The sequence below is a fragment of the Pogona vitticeps genome, chromosome 1, assembly GCF_051106095.1.
Source record: "Pogona vitticeps strain Pit_001003342236 chromosome 1, PviZW2.1, whole genome shotgun sequence".
Lineage (NCBI taxonomy): Eukaryota > Metazoa > Chordata > Lepidosauria > Squamata > Agamidae > Pogona > Pogona vitticeps.
The window spans coordinates 96,263,878-96,285,137 of record NC_135783.1 but is presented as its reverse complement, the minus strand read 5'-3'; the positions used below and the strand labels follow the sequence as shown (position 1 = coordinate 96,285,137).

At 41.0% G+C, this 21,260-nt stretch overlaps 1 protein-coding gene across 4 annotated transcripts in view; it reads left to right on the top strand.

Moving 5' to 3' along the window:
• Nucleotides 1-21,260, top strand: part of ARMC2 (armadillo repeat containing 2) — a 106,922-nt gene that overhangs the window by 5,067 nt on the left and 80,595 nt on the right. For 3 of the 4 annotated variants that reach the window (XM_078385164.1, XM_072998078.2, XM_020801351.3), the window contains exons 3-6: nucleotides 6,870-7,127; nucleotides 7,809-7,881; nucleotides 16,905-17,073; nucleotides 17,663-17,873. In XM_078385164.1, coding sequence (XP_078241290.1) covers nucleotides 6,910-7,127; nucleotides 7,809-7,881; nucleotides 16,905-17,073; nucleotides 17,663-17,873 — 671 coding nt within the window. In that variant the 5' untranslated portion in view covers nucleotides 6,870-6,909. Of the gene's footprint in view, nucleotides 1-5,453; nucleotides 6,609-6,869; nucleotides 7,128-7,808; nucleotides 7,882-16,904; nucleotides 17,074-17,662; nucleotides 17,874-21,260 lie in introns of those variants that run through there. The other variant, XM_078385166.1, reaches the window with a different exon arrangement.

Genomic DNA, 21,260 nt, shown 5'->3' with positions numbered 1-21,260 from the left:
GTAGAATTCCCTTGACAGGGCCCAGAAAGATACAGATTGGAATGCTCTGTGGGTGGACTGGTTTGCTTTAGCAAATATGTCGTCTGATCGTTGTTTTTAAGAGTGCAACAGCCTTTCTCTGCAGTGATCCAAATAGCAGGCTAAATGCCTCTCTGATTGCACTCAAACTGTGGTATTCTATCTCAAATTTCATACTTTGAATGTCTGAATTGGCTAGACAAGATGAACTTTAAGTTTTGTAAAGATTGCACACATCCACATCCAATGGTTGTGTCTCACAAATTCGCCAAGATATTTATTTCCCAATAATATTTGAATATTGAGGGCAACAATTATAGGATATGAATTTTTTAAAAAAAGATTTGAGTGTATATGCACAGAAGTTTTGAAAGCTTATTGGAGATACTGTGACATAGTCCTGATGAAACATACGGGCTGCATTCAAGTACAGCCCCAAATTGTTTTGAAAGGCCAAAATGCCCCTCTGATAAACAAAACGCCTCTCCTCAACACTGCCAGTCCACCCCAAACTAAGTAGTTTCTCAAATGAATGTTTGAAATTTGACTTACTACATAAGATTTTTCATATATGTGCTGAGAAGACCAAAAAGGCTTGGTAATTTGCTATTCTTGGTCGGAAGTACTGTGCTCAGGGAAAGCGCCTCTGCCCAGATTCTATGGTTACTCAACACAGTGCAGCTTATCCTATCCAGCAATGTCTCCTGAAATACAGTTGTGAGGAGAAAGATGTATAGAGGTCTAGTTTTTTTCACTCTAGTTGCACACACCTGAATCTGAACCTAACCCACTATATATTTATCATTGAAAATATGGTAGCAATTTTTAGTTTTTGCAGTCTTTGTTTAAAGTGTGGGGATAAAACACAGGAACATTCTGCTGTGTAGCACATAGTTTAAGTGACATGATGTTATATGGTATCCTTGGAGTTGCTGGTATTGTAGCTGTCATTGTAAATCCTGTATTGTAAGTCACATTTTAAGATCTATTTTAAGTTATACCTAGGTATGGTAGCAGCCTGTTGTATGAGAGAGCTGTCACTGCATAGTAGGGTCTCCACAGTAGTACGGTCTCCACGGCCAAGCCATAGGCCACCAATGGCAACATGTGAAATATGTTTTCAGCAAACTATATTATCTGTCCATACACAGAGGCTGAAATCTTGTTGCTTAGTATAGTACTATATTTTTCCGTGTATAAGATGATACTTTTGTCTAAAATATTTAGATTAAAAATTGAGAGCCATCTTATACACGAAAGTAAGGAGGGGGAGGGATCAAAGCGCTTTGATTCCTGCTTTCCCCCTCCACTTCCTTGTGAAGAAAGTGTAGGGTTAAAGAATGTATGATTAAGTGGGCACAAAACATAGGGCATAATATTGATATTGATCAATGGTTGAAAATATGGCAAAATAATATAAAGCTCTCAAGATCGGTTAATTTTAAGGAGAATATATATAAGATGTTTTATAGGTGGCATATGACTCCAGAAAAACTGTCGAAGATGTATACAGAGGTATTAAATGTGTGTTGGAAATGTGAAGCACAAGTGGTGGTCATGTAGAGTAACGAAACAGTATTGGAAAAGAGTACATGCTGTGTTGCAACAAATATTGCTTTGTAAGGTGCCACTAACCCCAGAACTGTTTTTATTGAGTATGATATCTGATAACATAGATAAGACAAAGGAATATATAGTTATATACATAGTTACTGCAGCCAGAATTCTCTATGCCAAAAATTGGAAAAGTCTGACGGTACCGAAACAAGAAGACCTTATAGAGAAGATACGGGAAACAGCGGAAATGGACATTTTATCAGAAGTGATGAAGGACTGTCCTTTACAAAATGCAACAGAAAGATGGGACTTATTCTACAAATGGACTCAATCAACAGGCAGCGTATGAAGAGCATATATTGAAATGAGAACTTAAACTTGGAAGGCAGAAAATAGTAAAAAGAATAATTTGGAATTTTGATATGGCAATAGGTATAGAATGGACGTTACTATGTTATTGTTTCTCCTCTTCCCTATTAACCTCAATTCCCCTTTTCCTTTCTGTTAAAAAGAAAAGAAAAAAAAAAGTGTAGGGGGAAAGCACTATCTTCACAAACAAGTGGAGGGGGAAAGCAGGAATCAAAGTGCTTTGATCCCTGCCTTCCCCCTCCACTTCCTTACGAAGAAAGAAATTCTGGGTTAGAAAAGTGGGGATGTGTCTTATACATGGGGGCATCTTATACGTGGAAAAATATGGTAAGTTATTGTCATAACTAAAGTAGGCCCATTGAGTCAGTAGAACTTAAGAATAGTTGACTCACCAAATTCCTACTGATTCAGTGGGTCTACTCTGTGACTTCAGTGGCTTATTATGTGAGGCACCAGGATTTCAGCCAGACTGTAATATTTCTGCAGGGCCAGAGCATGTTGGCCAAAACCACATCAATTTAAACTTGCATAAATTGAAGAAATGACTGTACATTTTTAGTTTTGTTGGACTGATCTTTCAAAGAGCAGACTTTATGCAAGTATTGAATCTAGTCCTTAAACATCTGTCAAACTTGGAAAAAGATAATGATGCCTGACTTACAGTTCTACACTGTGTGACTGTATGCTATGTTGGGAAGCTTTGGCAAATCTGGAAGTCAATCCCCACTTTCCAATTTAACAGCAACTGAGAAAAAAAGGACCTTGAAGTAAATGCTTTTTTAAAAGGTGTTTTCCTGGTTTGCAATGGAGTTTTTAAAAAAGTGAAAAAACCTGTTTAAAACAAAAAATCTGTTTGTTTTAAAGGACTTTTAGCTGTTCATTGGCATAATTTGGTGCACAATTTTTATCAGATTTCAATGGTAGAGTTTTTGGGGGCAGGTGGAGGATCTGAAAAAGTACTATTGATTGTATTGCTCCTCTCAACTTAAGGCACTCAGAACTTACCTGAGCTTATCCTATGTTTACTGTAGATCTCAATTTCTTACAGTTCCAGGGCACTTCCTGATGCTGTGGCTATAATGTTGCAGGATGTAATTAAAATAGACTGTAGACAAGAGGAAGTATGCAGCGCCAGAGAATCGTGTAATAAAAACCTTTTGCTAGATGTAGACTAGACTGACCATGCTGATCTGCAGTGCAGACAGATGGCCAAGCAGCATGAACAGATTTATTTATCTGCTTGATTTCTACTCTGCTTTTCTCCCTGTAGAGGGACTCAAGGCAGCTTACAAATGGTTTAAGAACACAAATATTAAAACAATTACAAAATTAAAAAAATTACATTAAAATAGTTATTGAAATGTAGAGTATACAAAGTCTGTTAAATCTAATTAAAAACACATTTTTAAGAGTTAAAAGAATCAGTTCTCCCTTTGAAAATCGCTTCCTTAGCAGCAGTTTGCAAACATTGCATATTAGATGCCTACCTCAAAAGTGAGGTCTTTGCCTGCTGGTAGAAGGACAAGAGGGTGAAGCCTAGCCTGGTCTTTTGTATAAGGGAGTTCCATAACCTGAGAACAGGCACAGAAACGGACCTCTCTCGAGTCTGAACCAATCATGCCTGTGGGGATAGTGGGACCAAGCAAAAGGCCTCCCTCAAAGATCTGAAAGCCAAAGACGGCTACCTTGGAGAGATATAGTCCCTCAAATAATTTTGAGCCAAGTTGTTCAGTGCTTTATAGGTTACAACCAGCACTTTGAATTGCGCCTCAAATGAACTGTTGTTGTTGTTTAGTCGTTAGATTGTGTCTGACTCTTCGTGACCCCATGGACCAGAACACGCCAGGCCCTCCTGTCTTCGACTGCCTCCCGGAATTTGGTCAAAGTCATGTTGGTAGCTTCAGTGATACTGTCCAGCCGTCTCGTTCTCTTTCGTCCCCTTCTTCTCTTGCCTTCACACTTTCCTAACATCAGGGTCTTTTCCAGTGAGTCTTCTCTTCTCATGAGATGGCCAGAGTATTGGAGCCTCAGCTTCGGGATCTGTCCTTCCAGTGAGCACTCAGGATTGATTTCCTTTAGAATGGATAGGTTTGTTCTCCTTGCAGTCTAGGGGACTCTCAAGAATCTCTTCCAGCACCACAATGCAAAAGCATTAGTTCTTTGGCGGTCAGTCTTCTTTATGGTCCATCTCTCACTTCCATACATTGCTACTGGAAAAACTATAATTTTGACTATGTGGACCTTTGTCGGCAAGGTGATGTCTCTGCTTTTTAAGATGCTTTCTAGGTTGTTTTTGGCCATGCTTTCTAAGGCCCACTTGACTTCACTCTCCAGGATGTCTGGCTCAGGGTCAGCAGCCACACTATCAGGGTTGTCCGGGACATCCAAATCTTTCTGGTATAGTTCCTCTTTGTATTCTTGCCACCTCTTCTTGATGTCTTCTGCTTCTGTGAGATCCCTACCCTTTTTGTTCTTTATCATGTCCAACTTTGCACAAAATGTTCCTTTAGTAGCTCCAATTTTCTTCAACAGATCTCTGGTTTTCCCTTTCTATTATTTTCTCTATTCCTTTTACTGTTCATTTAAGAAGGCCCTCTTGTCTCTCCTTGCTATTCTTTGGAAGTCTGCATTCAGTTTTCTGTAACTTTCCCTATCTCCCTTGCATTTTGTTTCCCTTCTCTGCTATTTGTAAGGCCTTGTTGGACAGCCACTTTGCTTTCTTGCATTTCCTTTTCTTTGGGATGGTTTTTGTTGCTGCCTCCTGTACAATGTTACGAGCCTCCATCCATAGTACAGTGGTGCCTCGCTTAACGAGTGCACCGTAGAACGACGAAATCGCATAGCGATGAGGTATTTGTGATCGCAAATGCGATCGCATACCGATGGCCCCTATGGGCAAAACTTGCATTGTGAAGATCGGTAAGCGTTTCGCTTACCGATCTTCGCAAAATGATGCCCGCGGATCAGCTGTTCGGCAGCTCCAAAATGGCCGCCGGAAGCCCCAAAATGGCCGCGCCCAGCATTTTTGCGCCCTGCCCTCGCTTACCGAGGGCGCGAAAATGGCTGCCGGACCCTGGAAACGTCGCTGAACGGTGAGTTTTTTGCCCATTTGGAACACATTAAATGATGTTTAATGCGTTCCAATGGGCTTCCCCGTTCCATACAGCGATGTTTTCACATAGCGAGGGTTAATCCGGAACGGATTAACCTCGCTATGCAAGGCACCACTGTACTTCAGGCACTCTGTCCACCAAATCTAGTTCCTTAAATCTGTTCTTCACTTCCACTGTGTATTCATAAGGGATTTGGTTTAGATTATACCTGACTAGCCCAGTGGTTTTTCCTACTTTCTTCAATTTAAGCTTGAGTTTTGCTATAAGAAACTGATGATCAGAGCCACAATCAGCTCCAGGTCTTGTTTTTGCTGACTGTATAGAGGTTCTCCATCTTTGGCTGCAGAGAACATAATCAATCTGATTTCGGTATTGCCTATCTGGTGATGGAAAGGAAAAAAGAAAAAATATCCCCCTCTAGTGGCAGAAGGCGGAATAGCAGCTTCCCATTAGTTTCTATGGACGAAAAGAGCAGATACGGATTAAATGGTTTTCAATGCATTCCAATGGGAAATGCAGATTCGACTTAAGAACTTTTCGACCTGAGAACTGCCTTCCAATACGGATTAAGTTCTTAAGTCGAGACCCCACTGTATTTCTTTGGTGTTTAGTTCTAGAAGGTGTTGTAAGTCTTCATAGAATTGGTCAATTTCAGCCTTTTCAGCATCAGTGGTGGTGCATAAACTTGGATTACTGTGATGTTGAAAGGTCTGCCTTGGATTCATGTTGAAATCATTCTATCATTTTTGAGATTGTATCCCAGTACAACTTTTCCCAATCTTTTGTTGACTATGAGGGCTACTCCATTTCTTCTACGGGATTCTTGCCCACAGTAGTAGATATGCTAATCGTTTGAATTGAATTTGCCAATTCCCGTCCATTTCAGTTCACTGACGCCCAGGATGTCAATGTTTATTCTTGCAATCTCCTGTTTGACCACATCCAGCTTACCAAGGTTCATAGATCTTCCATTCCAGGTTCCTATGCAGTATTTTTCTTTGCAGCATGGGACTTTCCTTTCACTTCCAGGCACGTCCACAGCTGAGTGTCCTTTCGTCTTTGACCCAACCACTTCATTAGCTCTGGAGCTACTTGTACTTATCCTCTGCTCTTCCTCAGTAGCATGTTGGACGCCTTCCTACCTGAGGGGCTCATCTTCCAGTGTTATATCTTTTAGCCTTTTGTTTCTGTCTATGGAGTTTCCTTGGGAAAGATACTGGAGTGGCTTGCCAGTTCCTACTCCATGTGGATCGCATTTAGTCAGAACTCTCCACTATGACCTGTTCGTCTTGGGTGGCCCTGCACGGCATAGCCCATAGCTTCCATGAATAACTCAAGCCCCTTCGCCATGACAAGGCAGCAATCCATGAAGGGGCAAAATGAACTAGTAGCCAATAAGTCTGTTGTAACAAGGAGTTTCTGTTCTCCTTGTAACCAGCTCTGGTCAAGATTCTAACAGTAGCATCCTGAATGCCCCAAAGTTTCATAATTCTTTCTAAAGGCAGCCCCACATGAAGCAAGTTACAGCAATCCAGAAGGAATGTAACTAAGGTATGTATCACTGTGACCAGATCAGACTTTTCAAAGAATGGGTGGTACACTAGTTTCAACTGCAAACACATCGCTGGCCACCACCAAGACTTGGGTGTTCTAGCTCAGGGATGAATCCAGGAGCACACCCAGATTGAAAACGTAATGACCACTGTAGGAACTTTAGGGATTGGATTTGCAATAGATTATGCTTCTGAACCCCTAAAACTTCCATTTCTATAAGCTTTTGGTTATTCTATATTTCTGATCTTCTCTCTGCAGTATATTGAGTGCTTCCTGCAAAGTACCTTCTAGCAGATCAATGCAGCCGTCAAAGAATAAAAAAGCAGATTATTTGGAAACTTTCTGTAGGCCTTCTTCAGCTGTCCAGAAGACCAGTGCTGAGATCATAAATGAAGCACGAAATACCTTAAGGACCTTGAGAACCCAAAGACCATTTACGCCAAGAGAAGAACAAAGGAAACTTTTTGGATCTGGTTCATCAAGAGCACCTGAAAATAGGCCACCTTCCACTTTCAGGTATGGATATGGGGAGAGGAGATATAACTGCAGCATTCTCTGCAAATACAGAATAAACTGCATTTTGAGTGTTCATAACCACTCATGATTCAAGATGATCTGAGAAGTTCCAAAGACAGGTAATACAAATGTTCACCTTTTTCAACGGCATAAATCTGCTGTGTGGCTGTAGCTGGTGAAAAGTAAAGCTAAAAATAGTTGAAGTGTTTCTGACAATTTTTCAAAAGAAAAGACATGTTCATTGTCAGCCCAAAACTATTATTAGTTTTTTGTGTAGGAAGGTGAAGTTCTCTGATTTGCTATCTGGATGTCTCATCTCCTGTTTTTGTAGATTTCATAATTACCAAAGGAATTACTTCTGTAGGTGAAGCATTTCAGTATGCTTGCCATTCTAGCTGTTTGGTAACAGAGCCATAGGGGATCTAGAAAAGGGCAATGTTAATTGTTATATCTGCCAAATAGGCTGGATACCAAGAATTAACTCTGACCCCTTTGGCTTCCTTTTTGACCTTCCATTTAAATTTTGCTTTGCAGTTTGGCAAAGATCTTTTGCATTTCATCAAGCAATTTGGCAAAGGCAATATTTTACTATGTTAGTGTAGATGGTGGAGTTACTTCTTGTAAATTTGTGTATTAATTACATAATATGTAATTACATAACATGTCTGCTTTTCATTTCAGTCTCCATGCTTCCAGCTTTGAATCAATTGAATCAAGACCTGTGTCTTGTGCACGCCTCAGCCCACTGGACCATGTGCGTATTTTCACAGATTTCTCTTTTCTCCTCTTAATCAAACTTCAGAGTTAAAAAAGAGACATTCTACAACTCATGTACATTATACAGTTTGGTACTTAAGCCAGCCTTTAACAATAAAACCTTATTCATAGAATCATAGAACTGTAAATCTGATACGTGGCCATCTAACCCATTTGAAAACCTTCAGTGAAGCAGAGTCCATGGCTCTCAGAGGCAGTGTGTTCCACACTGAACAGCTTTTACTGTCAATATATTCTTCCTAATGTTTAGGTAATATCTCCTTTCTTGAAATTTGAATCCATTATTTAGGGTCATGCCATCTGAGCTCAAGAAAACAGGCTTGCTCCCTCTTCTATGTGACAGCGTTTCAAATATTTGAAGATGGTTATTATACTGCCTTTCAGTCTTTTTTTGTCCCAGCTGAACATGCCAAGATCTCTCAACAGTTCCTTTATAGGGCTAATTTCCCCACCTTATACCATTCTCATCACCCTCTTTGGGCATGTTTCAGCATGTTAATATTCTTCTTATATTGTGGTGTCCAGAATTTGGTATAGTAATTCAGGAGAGGTCTGACCAAAGCAAAGTGAAGTGGAGCTATTACCTCCCTTGATATACACACGATACGTATGCTTATACAACTAAATATTGAAGATTTTTTTCACTGCTGCATCACAGTGCTTACTCATGCTAAAGTTTACTAAGACTCCTAGATCCTTTTCGTACATACTGTGTACTGCTGCCAAGCCAGCAGTCACCCATTTTATATTTGTGTATTTGGTTTTCCCTACATAAATGTAGAACTTTACATTTTTTTCTGTTTAAACTTTTGTTTGTTTTGTCCCAGTTCTCCAGTATGTTTTGGTTTTCTTGACTCCTGATTTGGTCTTCTGAAGTATAAGCTACTTTTCCAATTTGGTGCCATTTGCAGATTTGATGAACACTCCCTTCACATGGGTGCGGGTGGGGCAGAATCCTCCGGCACCCCATCTGTCACTTCTCTCCAGGTGGGCAAGGAGATATTAGTGAGAACTCTTTTAGTATGGCCTGCCAGCCACTACAAAACCACATAACAGTAGCATTGTCTAGCCCACATTTTACTAACTTGCCCACTAGAGTGCCTTGTCAAAAGCCTTGTTGAAATCAAGATACACCATGTCTACAGCATTCCCCTCATACCAAATTTGTGACTGTGTTAGAAGAAGGTAAAGATTACTCTGGCCTGACTTCTTTTTGAGAAATACATACTGGATCTTAGAAATCACAATATTATTTTCTAAGTACTCACACGCTGGTTGTTTAATTATCTGTTCTAGAACCTTTCCTAGTATTGACGTCAAGCTGACTGGTCAATAGTTGCCTGGATTCTCTTTCATTTTAGAGACAAAGATAATATTTGCTTGCCTCCAGTCTTTAGGGACCCAACCTGTTCTTCAAGAATTCTCCAAGGTTATATCTGCAATATCCTGTAATACCCTGGGAGGCAGTTTCACAGTCCCAGGAGATTTAATTCACTTAAAGGTGTTGTATGTTTTTGTACCACCTCTTTGCCTATCTTGAGGTGCATTCCTCTTGTTTCTTTATTCTACCTATGTTAGGTTGAGCACAATTTTCTTTTTGGAAGAAGCTGGAGGTGATACAGATATCCATCCATTCTGCCTTTCCCCTGTCCCCCATTAGTATTTTTCCATGGACTTCTAGCAGCAGATCTACTCATTTGTTGTTCTTCCTCTTGATTCAAGTATACCTGAAAAAAACCCTTTTGTTGTTTTTAACCTCTCTTGTAAACCTGAGTTTATTTTGAGCTTTTGCCTTCCAAACCTCTCTTACAGTTATAGGCTACTCATTTGTATTCTTCCTTGGTGATTTGCTCCTCCTTAAACATGTCCCTGTAAAATCTTAGTTCATTATGCAATCGCTCTGGTTTCTTCAGGTGTCTCCCACTTTTTGTTCTCACAGGATATGTCTGTGATTGCACCTTTTGTATCCTGTCTTTCTGAACTCCCCCACTCACTTCTTTTTGAGTATTTCTGACAATGGGATTTTATTCAGTCGCTGAAGTCTAGTAATAAGTCACAGCTAGAGTAGAGCCATCTACTCCAGTAAGGATTTGGTGAGTTAGCTCCTCCATAAGTTCCATTGATTCAGTGGGCTTATTCTAGTTGCAACTTATTACTTGATTTTAGCTGGTATTTCTTTATATAGATTGAAATTAGCTTTTAAAAATTTCACAATATTCATTATTCTATTTTTCAACTTTCCTTTTTAATAATCGTGGAACTGCAGAGCTGGATGGCACCCTATGGATAATTGAGTCCAAGCTCTGTCACAGAGGGGAATTGAACTCCCAACCTCTGGCTCCACAGCTTTTTTCTCAGTATTAGAAAGGGATGTGGTTTCTTACCTGTTGAATAGCTCAGTGGTTTAAATATCTAGCTGTTGGGAGTTTGATTACCCACTGTGTTTCTCTGACAGGGGTTGATGATCTATAGAATACCGTATTTTTCGCTCCATAAGACGCACCTCTCCATAAGACGCACCTCATTTTTAGAGGAGGAAAACAGGAAAAAAATATTTTGGCAATTTTGGCTGACTGGGCCCGCAGGGTGCTGGTGGGGGAGCCTCAGAAGGGTCCGAGAGTGACTAAACGCAATTCACCTGGAGTAGGAACTGGCAATGCCACTCCAGTATCTTTGCCAAGAAAACCCCATGAACAGAAACAAAAGGCTAAAAGATATGACGCTGGAAGATGGGACCCTCAGGTCGAAAGGCGTCCAACATGCTACTGAGGAAGAACGGAGGACAAGTACAAGTAGCTCCAGAGCTAATGAAGTGGTTGGGCCAAAGCTGAAAGGATGCTCAGCTTTGGACATGCCTGGAAGTGAAAGGAAAGTCTGATGCTACAAAGAAAAATACTGCATAGGAACCTGGAATGTAAGATCTATGAACATTGGGAAGCTGGATGTGGTCAAACAGGAGATGGCAAGAATAAACATTGACATCCTGGGCATCAGTGAACTAAAATGGACAGGAATGGGTGAATTCAATTCAGATGATTATCATATCTACTATTGTGGGCAAGAATCCCGCAGAAGGAATGGAGTAGCCATCATAGTCAAGAAAAGAGTGGGAAAAGCTGTAATGGGATATAATCTCAAAAATGATAGAATGATTTCAACATGAATCCAAGGCAGACCTTTCAACATCACAGTAATCCGAGTTTATTCATCAACCACCAATGCTGAGGAGACTGAAACTGACCAATTTTATGAAGACTTACAACACCTTCTAGAACTGAATTAAGGAACCTTGTAATGATGGTGATAGAGGAGAGTGAAAAAAACGGTCTGAAGCTCAATATAAAAAAAACTAAGATTATGGCCACTGGTCCTATCACCTCCTGGCAAATAGAAGGGGAAGATATGGAGGCAGTGACAGATTTTACTTTCTTGGGCTCCATGATCACTGCAGATGGAGACAGCAGCCACGAAATTAAAAGACGCCTGCTTCTTAGGAGGAAAGCGATGACTAACCTTGACAGCATCCTAAAAAGCCAACACCTTGCCAACAAAAGTCCGCATAGTCAAAGCTATGATTTTCCTTGTAGTGATGTACGGAAGTGAGAGCTGGACCATAAAGAAAGCTGACCACCGAAGAATTGATGCTTTTGAACTGTGGTGCTGGAGGAGGCTCTTGAGAGTCCCCTGGACTGCAAGGAGAATAAACCTATCCATTCTAAAGGAAATCAACCCTGAGTGCTCACTGAAAGGACATATCCTGAAGCTGAGTCTCCAATACTTTGGCCATCTCATGGGAAGAGAAGACTCCTTGGAAAATACCTTGATATTAGGAAAATGTGAAGGCAAGAGGAGAAGGGGACGACAGAGGATGAGATGGCTGGGCAATGTCATCAAAGCCACCAGAATGGGTGAATACTTTATTATGATCAACAGATCAGATGTGAGCCACCAGAATGAATTTGACACAACTCCGGGAGGCGGTGGAATATAGAAGAGCCTGGTGTGCTCTGGTCCATGGGGTCACGAAGAGTCGGGAACGACTAAATGACTAACCAACAAAGCTTGATATCCATCAGCCGGCAAAGCAAGCCTTGGGATGAAGTCACACAAAATCTTCCCAAGCAATATCCTGGTGAATCAACAGCCATCTTGTAATAATTGGATCATAGATCCAGTCAAGATTAATGGTTGAATTTGCACGACAGAATAAGAAGCCCACTTTATCATTGCAGATGGTGGAGTTGTCCTGTGTTTTAACAGTATTCAGGGGTCTCCTCCTCTGGCCTTCTACATCTGGGATTTCTGAAAGCTAAAGGCACTATTAGGAAACAGATCTGGGACACAGTCCTCCAGCTCAGCAGAGTGTGGGTTCCACATTACTCACAGCAAAATCACAAGAAGATTTTCATCCCAGAAGATTATCTTTGTAATTTAGAACTCATTGGACATCAGAGAGCTATTACCCTGGCCCATTTCAATGCTGTGCCATCAGCCTTCAATGCTGTGCCATATGCATCTTTCCTTTAAAAAGATGTGTATGTACCCTTTAAGACTAACATTTTTGCCCTTACCAATCTGGCATGGTAGCAACTGTGGAAGACATCCTTTTATATTGTTCATTTGATAAAGATTCCCACAGTCCAAGAGGGTCCTGGAAGGCATTCTTGGACCCTTATAACCCCAACAAAGCCTGCTTTGATGACACAAACATTTATTGGGGGTGGGGGTGGAGGAAAAACACTGAAACCAAAGTGGCTCAAGTACTGGATAATTCCCCCGTTTCTCACCACCACCACCACCTCACTGCACTGATCCAGACATACTAATCAATTCAAAAATATATTTCTCTCACGTGGGAAGGGCACTCAGGTAGAAACACGGCTTTGTTTGAGGTCTTTTCACTCATTAATAAGATTGAATGTTTTTTTAAAGCCTGCAAGAAACCGTTCAATCAGAGCAACCCGGGGCTGGAAACAGTTTCAAATTAAAACCATTTCCCTGCTAAAAAAGAAGAGTCACATTGTGGTTTGTGCTTCCCCGTTTTAGCTCTTCCAGCTGTTTGAATGTGGATCCGTTTCCAACTGGTTTTCTGGGAGGGGCAAAAAGATGTCCCCAGAAGTCAGTCAGTCAGTCAGTCAGTCAGTCTCTCTCTCTCTCTTGCTCGCTCGCTCGCTCTCGCGCGCACACACTTGCTCTTGCTCTCACTCGCTCTTGCTCTCGCGCGCCCGCACACACTCGCTCTCTCTGCTCCCCTCCACCACTCCTCACCTCATCCCGTCTAAAATGACCGTGCATGGGCGAGAGGGACGGGCAGCCACTCTAATTTCGCCGCTGAGCAAGTGCATAAGGCAGCAGCTGGAGCTTTCAACACACTCCTGGGGCTGGCCAAACCACACACCCTTTTACCCAGTTGCCGCTGCTGCTGGGAATTGGCTCCGGGCAGCGGAGGGTGGGGGCGGAGAATTGCCCTATGTTGTATTGGGACTAGGCAGGATATGAAGGGCAGCTAGTCCTCAACTGGGGAGATGCTCATCCCAAAGAGTTTGGGTTTTATTTTATTTTTCCCCACGAACCTTTCAAAAGGCTGCAAATGAGGCCAACCTGGGCGCTCCCTCCCGAATACTGCAGAAGGCAGGGGTCCCCCGGGAAGGCGGCAGCGGCAACTATGGAATGAAACTTGGGCAGGAAAAGAAGGTGGCTCATTCTCTGCCTGGGAAGGAGCGGTGCGGAGGTTTACGCTGCCTTCTCAATCGCCCTGCCTGCAACTTCTGGTTGCTTTAAAAACGGAAACTGGGCTTCCTGTTAAATGCCCTATGTGCTCGGCAACCAACTATATTCCACCACCACCCCGCCTCAGAAGGGTTCTGGAACCTGGCGATTTCACCCCCGCTGGCCCCGCAGGGGTGGGAGGAGCCTCCAAAGGGTCCTGGAAGGCACTCTCGGACCCTTCCGAGTCTCCCCCCACCATCCCCCACTGGGAACTGGGGAGCGCTGTTTTGCAGTATTCCTTCCATAAGACGCAGGCACTTTCCCTCCCTCTTTTTGGGAGGGAAAAAGTGCGTCTTATGGAGCAAAAAATACGGTACCTTCCAGCTCTGCAGTTCTAACATTATAATATTATTATACCACCAGTCAAAGTTCCTACTATTTCCATCTCATTGATCAATTCTTCCACATTAGTTAAGAAAAAGACCCAAAACAATTGATTCTTTTGTTGCTCCCTCTACTTTCTGGTGGATGAAGTTGCCTACAACACAAGTGAGGAACTTGTTGGACCTTAAAGTTGTGACAGAATTGGACTTCCAACAGTTACCAGGGTAGTTGAAGTCTCCTACTATTACCGTGTCTTCCCTCTGATCTGATCTTGGAAGGCATTATCCAGATCCTCAGTCCGGTTTAGAGACCTGTAGCAGCATCCCCACTCTGATGTCACTGTTTTTTATTTATTTACCCAAATGTTCTCCACCCAAATTCTATGCTGCAGCTCATGGATCTGCTCAGAGTTCTATGCATTCTTTGCACACAGTGCTATTCCTCCTTCCCTCCTGTTTCATTTGTTTATTTTATTTATTTAGAATATATATACCCCACCTTTCTTCTTAAGAAGGACCCAAGGTGGCTTACATAAATTTCTTAAATTATGTAAAAGGCAATATTTAATTATTATTAATTAAATTATTATCAAAAGGCAATAATACAGTGGTGCCCCGCATAGCGACGATAATCCATTCCAAAAAAATCATCGCTATGTGGATTCGTCGCTATGTGGGGCAAAAAAGCCCATAGGAACGCATTAAAACACGTTTAAGGCGTTCCTATGGGCTGTAAACTCACCGCTATGCGGAAATCCTCCATGTGGCTGCCATTTTCGCTGCCCGGTAAGCGAGGAAAGGGCGCGAAAATGCTGTGGGCGGCCATTTTACTTACCCGGCAGCCATTTTGGAACCGCCGATCAGCTGTTCCCAAAACATCGCTATGCGAAAATCGGTAAGAGAAACGCTTACCGATCATCGCAAAGCAATGTTTTGCTATTAGAAACATCGCTATGCGATCGCAAAAAGGATCGCAAAAAACACATTGCTAAGCAGATTCGTCGTTAAACAAATTGTTCATTATGCAGGGCACCACTGTATTTAAAGCTAAAAACAGTAAGTATACAAATACTAAAAAGGATAAAAAACCCACACTATTCCTTTTAAATAAGTTTAGATAAATTTTACCCTTTGTTGATTGCAATCATAAAGCTTTCAGTGGTGGCTGTTAAATCTTATTTGCATTCCTAGCTTGAGAGTTCAAGTTCATGTTGTTTGTTTCCCATGCTCTGTGCATTGGTGTAGAGGTTTGAGAACATGGGTCTTCCTCTCCTGCTGTTTTGTTGTTCTTTTCTCTCCATCAGTATTCTAGAATACTGTATCTTCTTCCATAGCAAAATTCAGTTTAAAGCTTTCCTAACCAGGAAGGTTGCAAGACTTCTTGCTAACATATCCTTTTCAACCCCTGTAATGTGCAACCTATAATTTGCTTCGTCTTTCATGGAAGTGCATATCATGGTCAAAGACACTAAACCTCTCAGTGCAATCTGTAGACTTCCAGCACGCTTGTGTCTCTTCCCGGGCCACAACCTTCAACAGGAGGGAGTGAGGAAAAACCAACTGAGCTCCTCCACCTTCCTACCAGACCCTTGTAGTTGCTTGCAATAAGTTGAAAGATGTGTCTGGATTTATTCCCATGAAGAAAAGAAAAGAATCATGACTTGGTGAATCTTGGCAAACTCATGTTCTGGATTTTTTTTATAAAGGAGGCAACACACCTCCCAAGACCATTCTGTCATGTTCACAAACAGCTACTTCTGAGTCCACCGATGCCACCTGAGTTTCCATAGTGAACGTCAGTACAGCCTCCAGGCAGCACTGAAGGGACAGAACGGCATCTCCTGCAGTTGGAGAAAAGGAGATGTAGAGCTGGGTGTCATCAGCATACTGATGACATGATGCCCCACACCCCCTGATGATCCCACCCAGCGGACTCATATAGATGTTAAACAACATTGGGGAGATAATCGACTTCTGTGGAACCCCACAATTGAGACTCCACGGGGCCGAAACACTCTCCCCAAGCTGTACTCTCTGGGGACGGTCCTCCAAGAAGGAACGGAGCCAGGTATACGCCGAGCCACCAATTCCCAACTCAGAGAGCCTCCCCAGGAGGATACAGTGGTCGACGGTATCAAAGGCCACTGAGATGTCGAGGAGGACCAACAGAGACACTTTGCCCCTGTCAGCCTTCCTCAACAGGTCATCGTACAGGGTGACCAATGCCATTTCTGTACTGTGGCGCGGCCTGAAGCCTGACTGAAATGGGTCGAGGGCGTCTGTTTCATCCTCCTTTTTTCGGCAAATGTCCACAGTCATATGGACTAAAAACTTGTTTTTGTTATTTTAATTTTGTTTAGGAAAACTGACATTCTTAGCATGTTGAATTTTGTGCCTACTACCATTGTTGAGTGATGCAATTCTGTTGAACTGAACTAAAACATGCACAACAGGGCTGTACTGCAGCCAAAACTGTGCTCATTACCCGAGGTTCAATCCCAGGTAGCCGGCTCAAGGATGACTCAGCCTTCTGTCCTTCCGAGGTCGGTAAAATGGGGAGGCAATGTGTAGCCGCATAATTAACTTGTAAACCGCCCAGAGAGTGCTTGAAGCGCTATGGGACAGTATATAGGCAGCACGCTTTGCTTTTTTTGCTTTGCTAAAGTTTTTGTGTCTACCTCAGGAAACAATGATTTTTCAGTAGTGGCTCTTCTTTGTAAGACCTGGGAAATCACATTTATGGGCTCATCTCTGCCTGTGTAGTTAATTTTCTCAAGATGAGCAAAAGTGTTTTGGGAGGACCCTCTTCCTCTCTAGTGTGAATGCTTAGGTGGGGTTCCATCCAACTCCTTTGACGTTGATAGAGTTTGCACTGCTTTACATTAAATTAGATCTTCTCTTCTGACAGAAACCAAAGCTACTGTTATCTTCTACAAGTGAAGAACATCACATTTCCCCTGTGAAATCACCATTGGACTCAGAAAAAATTAGAAAAGTTAGCAATGCACGTGCACTTTTGTTCAGATCTGCCTCTTACGGAAATCTTCTCCCTGATAAAGCAATTCTCCCCACTGAGAGTAAGAATGTTAACATATTATTTTTTTAAATCAAGTATTTGTTTTTAAAAATCCTTTGAAAATTAAAGTTAGCTTAATGGAAGAATTAAATATAACTCTACAATTAATGGTCAAATGATGTGCAAGCCATGCCAGTGAAAAGTATTTGTTTAAAAATATATTTACTTGTATCCTGAATGATACTTCCATGAATACTAAGAATTCTTCCTTCCATAAAAGACTTTTGATCCATTGGAAGTTGCTTGTGGTGGAAGGGAGAGGGAAACCACTTTTTGTTTAGCATGTAACTTTGTCTAATTATTAGAGCTGCAGGACAGGAAATGTTTCTGTACTTAGTTCAGAAAAAAATAGTTCTATGTACAACTAAAGATCTTTTTGAAAAGTTCATGTCTCCTTGGAAAGATCTTTGATGTAAAGCAGCTGGCCTGTGTCCATCCTTTTTATTTAGCTTTCTCTTTGTTTTGGATAGTTCAAGATAGCATAAGTAATTATTACAATATGAAGAATAATATTTCAAAAATGTCTTTTTCAGATATTCTAAGGACATATGTGTTTGCCTTTTAAAAATCTTAAGTCTTGATTATTGTAGGCAAAAGGCAAAGTTCTGAAGATGAGACTGCTGCAGGTGATATTTCAAGGAGCAGTCACGAAAGTTTCTCACAGAAATTAATTGTTGACTTGAGCTTTAAGGATGAGTGTCTTTCACTCTCTTCTAAAGAGCATTACAGTAAGATAACAGGAGAAAAAGTGTATCACAAAATGACAGGCATATCAACTTCATCTCAACTCAACAGCCAAAGGTCAGTATCTTATATAGCTTTATAATCTTCAGTGCACTTGAGAACACTTTTGAGTGACTTTGGTATTTGTTTCACATGCGTCAGTGTGGGAGGTAATACAGAATACAGTAGAATTATACATGCTAGGCAGGCTTCCATTGGAGAAAACAGTCAATATAATAGAAATGCATCCATAAATTGAGTTATATTACTGCACACAGTTAGTGACAAAGTCCAAAGTTATGCATGTTCACACACATATATAAATATACCAAACCATTCTGTTTTCATTATGTTCATTCCCACAATCATATTTTAATAGGGAGAGACACTTTTTCACAACATTATGGAATACGTAATCACTTTTTGGCAGTAGCAAATCACTATACAGGATCCAATGTAAAACCTGTTACTGTCTTCATAATCCAGTCAATATTTTAATGAATTTAGGCCTCTGGTACTTTTTCCCCTCTAGGTTAGCTAGACTGAATTCTTCGGCTGTAAATAAACCATTGCCTTTCAAACGCTCCACTCTTTCCCATAGTAGCTTATTTAATAAATTGATCACTTCAATTTATTAAATAAGCTACTATTGGAAAGAGTGGAGAGTTTGAAAGGCAATGGTTTATTTACAGCCGAAGAATTCAGTCTAGCTAACCTACGTAGATGGTTGAGGGCGGACTGAGCTGACACTAGGCCAGCTGAGGCTGTGCTGACTCTAAACTCCTCCCACCTTACACTGTTGGAAATTACTTCAGGCTACGCTGACCCTGATCTCAGTTTGTGCTGACATAGCAGCTGTGAGTCTGGGCTGCAAGGGGTTTAGATCTGGAATAGCCCCTCCTCCATTTCTCTCCTCCTCTAGCTCTTCTGCTGGCTGATCTCAGCCAGCACAGCAGTTATGCCAGCAGATCTGAGATCAACTAGGTGGTGGTGGTATACCAGCATAAGGATAGTTGTGTCAAAGTTTGGTTTGCACTGTAAGTTATGTCACTTCAACAGAATAATTTTTAATTTTAAGAATTCCATAAGATTAAAAAATGCATACAGCTTTTGTATTTGCTTTCATCTGCTTGTTTTTTGTATGGCAGCAGGGCTGAAAATTAGTTTTAGTACCCAAGTGAGTACTTCCTTGCAAGGGGTTTGGCATCTACTGTTCTTCATAATTGATTAGAATAAATCTCACACAGAGTGATAATTGTTAAATTTGCAAGCATGCTGAATTAATTAATTTGTGGCTTACTCTGCAGAGTCACTGTTGCTATTAAATATTGACCCTCATCTATACTGGCTTATCTTTATCAACATTTTCCCACTTTTCCTTGTCAATACTACTTACTAACACTTGATGTTCAAGCATCCTGCAGTTTGAACCGTATTGTTCTATTTTAGCTTCACTGTAGTTACTGAATATAGTTTGGCAAACTCTAATAATGGTAGTGAAATAATCTGAAGAGCAAAAATCTTAGATAACTGAATTGGTGCTTCATAGTCCAAGTATTTATATAGGCAGGTAGAATGGTCCATATAATAAATACATCTAATTTTAAACATGTATAGTTTGTTTGGCTACATTCTTGAAATTATAGTTGTTTTTAAAGCATTCATTTTGTGCCCCAATTAGTACTGTATGGTACTATTTGATGCAAAAAATACAGTCATATGTACTGCTCAATACATTCATTAGCATTTGTGGTGCTTAACCTGCCTTACCCTAGCCAGTTGTGTTCATACTAAATGACAATCGCCTCCAAATTTCTTTACTAAGTTTGAGGTTGCTGTTTAACTTGTAATAGGAATGCCTTTCCTGGAATATACCGTATTTTTCTGTGTGTAAGATGCTTCCATGGATAAGACGCCCCCCTCTTTTCTAACGCAAAAGTAAGAAATCTAAGTGAGACTTAGCAAGTGTAGGTAGAAATCGATCAAAGCCCTGCAGGATCACTTTGATCCCTGCTTTCCCTTCCATTTGTTTTTCTTCTCTCCTCAGCTTACTTCCGTGTATAAGACAACTCTCAATTTTTATTCTAAAGATTTTAGACAAAGGTATACTCTTATACACGGAAAAATACGATATTTTACCAAAATCAGGCAGTGTTCCCTTTCCACTGCTATTTAAATATTGCCACAGTGTTTACAGAATTTACACTACTCATTTTGATTTTTTTTTAAAAAAAAAATAAGAACACTATTGGTGAAACATATACATCTTATTTTATTTTGATGTCACAGTTTTGACTCTGCCTCAAAACTAGCCAGTGGTAGTGTATACTGTGATTGCTAATTTCAAAAAAAATTTTTAAAAGAAGGTTCAGTATTATTAGTCTTATAACTGAAATCTCTTTTCCTTTACTTTTCTCTATAACTTAAGTATGTTTGATTCTCCTTCTGAAAACCCAGCTCCCATAGCTTGGGTGTGCTCCTGGATTCATCTCTGAGCCTGGATGCCCAGGTTTCACCACTGGCCAGGAGTGCATTTACACAATTAAAATTAGTGTACTACCTATGCTATTCCTTGAGATGTCGGATCTGGCTACAGTAACACATGCCTTCGTTACATCCCGTTTGGTTTACTATAACATGCTCTATATGGAGCTGCTTTTGAAGACAGTTTGGAATCTTCAGCTGGTGCAAATCTCTGCAGCCAGACTACTGACTGGGGCCGCCTACAGGGACCATATAATGCACCTGTTATAAAAACTGCACTGGTTACCAGTCTCTGGGCCCAATACATAGTGCTGGCCAAGCCCTATATAGCTTGGGTCCATGCTACCTGAAGGACTGTATCTCCCTACATGTGTCTTCTCAGCAATTAAGATCATCAGAGGAGGCCCTCCTCTTGGTCCTATTGCCAGCACAAGCACAGCTGATGGGGACACAGGAGAGGGCCTGCGTGACTTGGCTTTTTAAATGGACTGTTGTGCCTTACTGCTTTGAATGTGTTTCAGTGTTGCTTTTGTTTTTTACTGTGATTTTTAAAATCCTTTTTAGTATTAGTACTTTCTAGTATTAGTACTGTTACACACTTTAAATATTGCCTTTTAATGATGTAAGCTGCCTTGGGTCCTTTTTAAGTAGAAAAGTGGGTTAAAAACAAACAAACAAATATCTAAATAGATTATTAGTCTTAACACAAGTTCCAGTAATAACACAAATTAATATTCACAGCTTCTTCACAAAAACAAAACACCTCAGTTTTTTCTAAAATCATAGCTCTTAGCAAACTATCTCATTGCTGCATTCTCGAAGACTTTCACAGCTGGGATCTGATGGTTGTTGTAGGTTTTTTGGGCTGTTTGGCCGTGTTCTGAGGGTTTTTCTTCCTAATGTTTCACCAGTCTCTGTGGCCGGCATCTTCAGAGGACAGGAGTCAGAACTCTGTCTGTGCTCTGGTGCAGTTTGTGGAAT